Source organism: Cynara cardunculus, assembly GCF_001531365.2.
Source record: "Cynara cardunculus var. scolymus isolate 2C chromosome LG 17, CcrdV1, whole genome shotgun sequence".
Classification (NCBI taxonomy): Eukaryota; Viridiplantae; Streptophyta; class Magnoliopsida; order Asterales; family Asteraceae; genus Cynara; species Cynara cardunculus.
Window position 1 is genome coordinate 6,328,433 of NC_037544.1, and position 8,075 is coordinate 6,336,507.

General features: G+C 34.4%; 1 protein-coding gene across 1 annotated transcript; it reads left to right on the forward strand.

The window, feature by feature from the left end:
• The first annotated feature begins 6,038 nt into the window (after positions 1–6,038).
• Positions 6,039–7,867, forward strand: LOC112500988 (transcription factor bHLH18-like). The gene is made up of 3 exons (XM_025104611.1): positions 6,039–6,551; positions 6,802–7,182; positions 7,290–7,867. Exons 1-3 carry the CDS (start codon positions 6,039–6,041, stop codon positions 7,362–7,364), a joined length of 969 nt encoding a protein of 322 aa, XP_024960379.1. The 3' UTR covers positions 7,365–7,867.
• Positions 7,868–8,075: the final 208 nt, after the last annotated feature.

Below are 8,075 nucleotides of genomic sequence, written 5' to 3' on the forward strand. Positions count from 1 at the left end.
CTGTAATAAGAAAAACTGAAAGTACAATGCTATAATAAAGAAATTTATAAAAGTAGATTGCTATTTTGTGCATTTTGCCATATATATATATATATATATATATATTAATAATATACTTAATATAATAATATCTAAAATAAAGAAACAGATGTAATTTTTTATCTTAATAAAATTTTATTAAAAATGCTCTAATAAATTAGTGTTTGTGATGGAATCATATCAAATTAAATCCAACCTAAGATGGAAGACTTGATTTGGTTGGTGGGAATCACTTCAATTTGACAAAAATGATGCTAGTTGATGTACAAGACAAATACATACGTTAATCCATAGAGAATGCTTTAAATCACAATATCCTTATTTTATATAAATATAATAATATTTATAAAAAAAATGGTAAGTGAATGTGATGACTCTTACCCAGGTAAGCGTTTACGAAATAAATTGTTACATACGGTATTATTTTGATATACTACAATCTTACCTAATAAAATAAATTATTATGTTAACTTATAATGATAAGAGCTTACCGAGTAAACATTTAAGTAAACGGACCCAAATGTATTCTGTTTTGATCGACACTAGTATTAGTATTTGTTAAAGTTTAAAAAGATTTCAAAAGATTTAAAAGAAAAAAAGAATTATAATGGAGACATGATATTGGAAGTAAGTAATTGTTGGACAACACGTGGGACAGTCTGTGGCCTCTTTCTCTTATTTAATTTTAATATAAATACATATAAATATAAAACAAATACATTTTAATTATTTATTTATGGGAAATTGAAAAAAATGAGGGTAATCCACTCAACTCTTTTTACTTTTATAGTCATGTTTAGATGGAATTATATAAAATAATCAATTAAACATTATGAAAATTATTTCTTTTTAAAGATTGATCAAAAATGGTTTTCTGAATTAGAATCAAATTACTCAAATCATGATATTAGAATACAGTTTTTTTTTTTTGGGTTATTTGGGGATTTCTGCGCCAACTTACACGTACTGACTAATCACTCGGGTGATCTCAAATAGTCTGGAGTCATAGCAAGTGAACCTTCATGACCACAAGAGCTTGATAGCGCTTGGATTCGAGCTCAGAGTGGATAAGATATTCCACTTCATCCCTCAAGGCTTAATCAGTACGCCATAATCCAAATAGTTCATAGCATAGGTTTTATACCACTTGTTAGGCAATTTAGGGGTTAATCATGTTGTTAATTCCAATGAATTTTGTTAATTTTATATTTCAAAAATGTAAGTAAAAAATGACTTTACATTCCACAAAATCAATTGAACAAGAAGTGTAAAAAGTATCAAATTTGAGTAGAATAACTGACACGAGTTACAATTATAATGTTTAACGGTTTTTTCTTACACTCAGGTAAGTTGGAATTTTCGAGAACAACATTCTTGTATGTTTCTTCAGGACTAAAATATACATGTATGCTCAAATAATTATCATTGTCGTATTGGCAAACGGGGGTAAGGTGCCATTTACCAAACGCTTACAGGGGTAAGCGCTTATCAAGTCGCATTACCTCATCGGATGAATATGGTAAGGACTAATAATCTTATCCGGTAACAGCGAGACAAAGACCATGAGTCTTACCCGATAAGTGCTTACCGGGTGAATTGTTGCATACAATGTCGTTTTGATAGATAAAAATCTTACATAGTAAGTAAATAATAGTGTTAAATTTTACCGATAAGCACACTTACCGAGTAAGTGTTTGGTAAACGGCCCTAAATTACCCAAATAAGTTTTCAAAAAAAAAAATATTGGTTTTTCTCCATATCACTCTTAAAAATATATTTTTATACTTGTGGTCACAGAGTAAAAATCTCCAACATAAAAAAACAAAGGTTTAAATGTCTTCTTATACTCAAAAAGCAAATGTTGTATGGACACTATGAACATTTGGAGAATACTGATGAAAAATATAGTTTGGTTAAATATAATATAATGGAGTCATCACCTCAGGGGTTGTTTGTTTACCTCTTAATAGTTCTATTACGAGACAGCTTCTGATTCGTTAAGAGGTGAATCTTGTTTGACAAAAGAGAAGTCTGACTCTTAATGGTTCTAAAATCCTCTGAATGATTTTGCTTCATGTGCCTTCTTAACCATTGAGCGCCCTAATTTCATTGTAAACAATTACCAAATAATTATATTTCATTTTGCACTATATCATGAGAGCCTCTTAATTATTCTGACCACATAATCATTCTGCACTAAATCATTCACCAACTACCAAACAGCTTCTCAGACTCATTGATTTCATACATGATGAAATTGAAAGGAATGAAAATCTTATTCGTATTCGATTTTCCCGCATTTTCATTTTTTAAATGGATCAAATAACGTCTTATTTTTTTAAAAAATATTTATTTTGAAACAAATTAAAATAATAATATAAAAATATAAAATATTATATAAGAACGACAAAACTAAAAGTATTGTTTATTGCAAAAGTGTAGAAGGTGTCATCACGGAAATAAATTCCCCCGAGTTAAAATCGGCCACGAGTCAAATGGATTGGGTTGACTCAGTGGACCCATACATTTAAAACACAAATTTCGTTCCGTCATTAATTTCTATCATTTGGTTCCTAAAACTCGCAACAAATGGATCTCAGTTATATCATATCATGTATATTGTATATGTTACACATACATACACAAATACATATGTATACGAAAGTAAGTTAAGAAATGTAAGAATAGATTTGGACCCTTGATCACTTTTAATCTCTTGTCCATCCACGAATTGCGCTTCTCACCATAATTAATCTAGTGTGTCTCTGTGCATCCTAGGATGAAGATCTTTTTTTACGCTTCCAACCTTAAATCTCCTTCTCACTGGAACTCAACTCTACGCGCGCGCGCGCACACACACACACACACACACACACACACACACACACACACACANATATATATATATATATATATGGAGGTTCAAATGAGAACACCTCCATTTTAAACGCGAAAACACCATTATCACATGTGATAATACGTATGAGGGGACCCTATGATGTGGGGACAACGTGTTCTACGACTTAGGTCGCGCCAAAAATTGTCTGCGTCTATGATTTATAAAACTAAGAAGGCACTACTAAAGGAAAATAGAGGTTTTGAGAAGCTTTTCTCATTTAATTTCGTTGATCAACAACTGTTTATACAAAAAATGTACAACTTATTTTTATCTGAATGATCAGTTATAACAAAATTTTTAAAAACTTTTAGACTTAGACTTAGACTTATACATACAATCCTTTATCAACTACAACAAACCAATCATAAAATGAACCTTTCTGTAAGGAGTAGAAACGAAAACAAAGAAAAACACTGGATCAAAAAAAGACGACAAACAAAAAACAACGGAAAAGACCCTAACGGAGGTACAATCTGTCCCGTACGAGACGAGGGTTAACCACATAGATAACCATCTGGACTGCAACACCAATCAACCAAGAAATATGAAACTTTTTTTGAACGATTAGATAATCATTTGTAGGATAGAAGTTGAATATTGAAAGCCAAGTCATATTGCAAAAGAAATCTGATTCGAAAAAACCATTTTGCTGCAGTAGGCCTAAATCGTTACATTGTAATCCAAAACACAGTCTACCACAAAATTTTAAATTTTTACAGACTGAAGGGAGGTCTTTCGAAAGAGAAAAACATTTGCAATAGAACCGACATTGAGGGAAATGAAGTCCTACCGTCTGAACACTTTTGTCCACACATCTCAAACTACAGTTGAATTGATTTCATGATAAAATTACACTGTATGTCAATTATGTACGTATCAATTAACTCTAATAGTTATTTGTTATCTCAGATAGTTTGGGATCAGATGCTTTTTCCAATTTTGATGTATCTTCTTGTATTGTATCATTTTGTAATGTTTCATATCAGTGTGTAAATCTCACATCGTTATACGTCTTTTGCATCGTTTTTAATATTGTCATATACTATTTTGTATTGTCTCATATCGTCTTTATACACTCATTGTACCGTACTACCTCATAACAATTTGATTATGTTTGGCAAACTAGCACATAAGCTAGCTGTTGGCTAATAAGCTAGCTGTTATGGCAAGCTTTGCCGCCATATTAACCCATATGGTTCCATTTTAAGGCTTGACTTGCATTGTATGCGTTATGGCGAATTACAACTTGTTATTTTGTAAGACGTGGTTTTTTATTACTTTTTTTCTATCATATAAGTCGGGGGATAAATTATAACTATGTACAAGATCTAAGACTTGAATAAACATAAAAACTAAAACCCTTAGTAGGTAAACCCTTACTCTCAACTACAAGGATGATGCGTGATTGGTTTGAGCTTGGGTTCCAAAGATCAAAAGCGTCTGGAGGTCTCAGGTTCAAATCAAAGGAGGAATAAAAATTCCCCTGTGGCCACGAAGATTCAAATGCGGTGAGCAAAGTAGGTGGTCGTATCGGTATTAGTCGGCTCGCATAACGGGTTGGATATCCATGTAAATTAAAAAAATCCGTTACTCCCAATCCCGTACACTAAGAGTCGAACATGAATTTCTTGAAGATTGAAGAAAGTAGTGACTATAGACTCGAGAGATTCAATCCCGATTATTGCATTCTTGATATCATTTTCTTATAAGCTCTACATATTTTTCTTTTTTAGTTTTATAACTTTATATGAATTTACATTGTTATACAATATTATTTAAAAAACACTACGCACAAGTGTGTGTGTGTGTATATACACACACATACAAAGATCGTGTGAGAAAAAGAGTTAAGACATTTCACCGCTCCACCTAAAATTCTCTCTGCCCCTACCGTACGTGCATCTCGTATGCATTGTATACGGCTTTATGAGAAATGTGAGAAGGGATTTGGACGTTTGATCACCTTTAATGTCAAATATGTCAAATCTACCCATGAATCACGCTTAATACGAGGATTGATCCGGTGCATCTCATCCTAATGTGCATCAAATGGTGCAGATATCTTCTTATTCTTCTAACCTTAATCCTCTTCTCATCAGAACCCAACCCCATACATACATGTGTAATTATATGCCACCTTAAAGCATGCTTTGAAAAACATTGTGATCTCACGATAATCGATAAGGTTTAAGGTTTCATTTCACAGTCATACTACGCCTCACGCTATTTAAAACCTTTGACTAAAACGGTATTCTGGTCTAATTGTATTACAAGGAGCAATAGTTTGTAAGCTGGCCAAGCCGTCAAACATGCCTTTTTTTAATTAACATGGATATCCAACCCGCTATGCGAGCCGACTAATCCCAGGACGACCACCTGCTTTGCAGGTAGCCCGGAGTCACCGCATTTGAACCTCCATGACCACAAGAAGATTTTTATTCCTCCTTAGATTTGAATCTGGGTCCTTTTGACCTTTGAAGTCAAGCTCAAAACAATCAAACACCAACCACATGTGGTCAAACGTGGCTTTTGGATAGGCTGTTGGAGAATCTCTAGATTAGTTGATGAAAAGTCTAAGCACGATCAACAAGTTTTGAAAGTCATTAAGTACCATCTAATTATTGCACACTTGCATAATTAGTTTTATTAACCAGTTGATCAGATTCTTAACTCCCCACCATGATTTAATTAGCCATTTTCTTGATCCAGCAGCCATGTCCAGTGCATATTGCCAACCCCTAGAGACAGACGACCCATAACTGGCATCTCGACTAGACCTATAAAACTGAACTTAAATCTCTCCAGAACATAGCCATTAGGAAAAGCTCTCTTCTCTATTAAAAAAAGGTGAGCCCTTTCAAGCTATTAGTGATTCTTGATTTTGGGTATTTGTGATATCTGTTGAATTTTGAAGAGTTTTTCATAATCTAATGTTTCTGTGTTTATTTTGATGTTTTCAGGGTTTTTTTTTTGGCTTGTTTTTCTGGTTCAATCAATTTTTGTAGACAAGCTGTTTTGTTAAATTGTTAAAGAGAGAGAGGATTTGGTCCAAACGGTCATGGAGATTTCATATTTCAGAGGTTTATCAGAATGGACACAAATGGAAGACCCCTGTTTCAATTTCCAGCATCCAGTCAACCCATTTGATCATCAACTAGATTCAATGGCGATTGCAGCAGCTACATTTGGAGATACCAGAGATCAGGTTCATGCTCATACAGGTGTGTTTGACTATTACAAACCTGCTATGGAACCATCTCCAAGACCAACTAAACAGCTCAAAACAAACAGCTGGAATTCATCTATAAGCACTGAGCATTCATCGATGAATCTAAATCAAGGTACAGTTGTGAAGCCTAAAGAGGAAATGGCTGTTTCTTCTAAGATAAGCCATGGCTTCCTCCCTTGTGATGATAAATTGTCACCATCCCATCTCCAGTTTCAACAAAAGAACTCTGGTTTCAACCAAGGTCATGATGGGGGTGTTAATGGTGCTAAAAGTGGCCCTAGACTTTCTCCAGCTCAAGATCACATCTTAGCTGAGAGAAAAAGGAGAGAAAAACTCAGCCAGAGGTTCATAGCTCTTTCTGCTCTAGTCCCTGGCCTTAAAAAGGTAATCTTTTCTTTTCGATCTATTTCAAAAGTATTTATAGAACCAAACGAAGCCAGTAAATCTCGTAAGAGTAGAGTTTGAGAGTATAAAATGTAGGCAGACCTTTCCTATGCCCAAAGGATAGAGTATTCACAGATGAATCTTGAAGCATCTGGTACTCATTTGTAAACAATCTCTTTGATCCCCTTATTTGAATATATTTATCAAGAATCTTATATGTTGTTATAATTTGTGTGATTACCATTACCAGATGGATAAAGCTTCTGTTCTTGGAGATGCAATCAATCACCTGAAAACCCTCCAAGAGAAAGTGAAGACACTTGAGGAGCAGATCAAGAAGAGACCCAACACAGAATCAGTAGTTTTTGTTAAAAGATACGAGTTGTTAGTTGATGGCGCTGAAAGTTCGTCATCTGATGAGAACTTTTCCGGTGGCCCAATTCACGAGCAGCTGCCTGAAATCGAGGCAAGATTTTTTGGTAATGATGTGCTGATAAGAATTCATTGTGAGAAAAAGGGAGGTATTCTAGAAAAGATACTAACTGAAATCGAGAAGCTTCATCTCTCGGTCATTAACAGCACTGCCATGACCTTCGCTAATCATGCTCTTGATATAACCGTTATTGCTCAGGTAAAAAGTAGACATTTTTACGCAAAAAGATGGTTGATTATCGAATCTGATATCTCAAAATTGTGTTTTAGTTCAAACAATTGAACCCCATGTTAATGTTTTTGCAGATGGATAAAGAATTTGCAATGACAATGAAGGACCTCATGAAGAACCTACGTTTCGCTCTCAAGAAGTTTATGTGAAGATCTTTCCGTTACTTTTACGCTATTTCCCTTCATTTTGTGGGCTCGATATTTCACTTCTATCGGCGATCACAAGACGAAAATGTCTTGTTTTTTCCAGTTTTTTTCTTTCAAAAATCTGGTAACCAAGGGCCTGGGATTGTCCATCACTTTGAACCATGTTCATGCCTTAGAAATCTTGTTTTGCCATGGGGTTCATTTTGCAGGAGGTTTTTTTGAAACTTTTTCATGGTTGACTTGTTGACCATGATGACAATGCTCTTGTTGGAAACTGGCAACCTCATGGCAATAGATTGATGGGCATTTTTTACTGCAACTTTTTACCCTTTTACTTGAATATTAAGAGGGGTTTCACATGGTTGTGAGGATGGATGAGGAAACAGGTCTATGAATGAGTCAGGTGTTTGGTGATGAGTGTTTTAGAGGTCTCTTTCATGTCTCTCTTCTTCTGTAATATGTTTGTAAAATCTTGATTTATGGTATAATGCAACTACTTCTTGTAATATGCTTGTGAAATCTTATATGAATTATGTGTTAGAAATACTTGGAAAGTATTAACCACAATGGTGATGTCTGATTGGTTTGAGCTTGGCTCCAAAGGTTAAAAGTTTCCAGGTTCAAATCCAAGGAGGAATAAAAATCCCTTTGTGGCCACGGATGTTCAAATGCGGGGACTTCGGGCTATCTGCAAAGCAAGTGGTCGCACTGAAA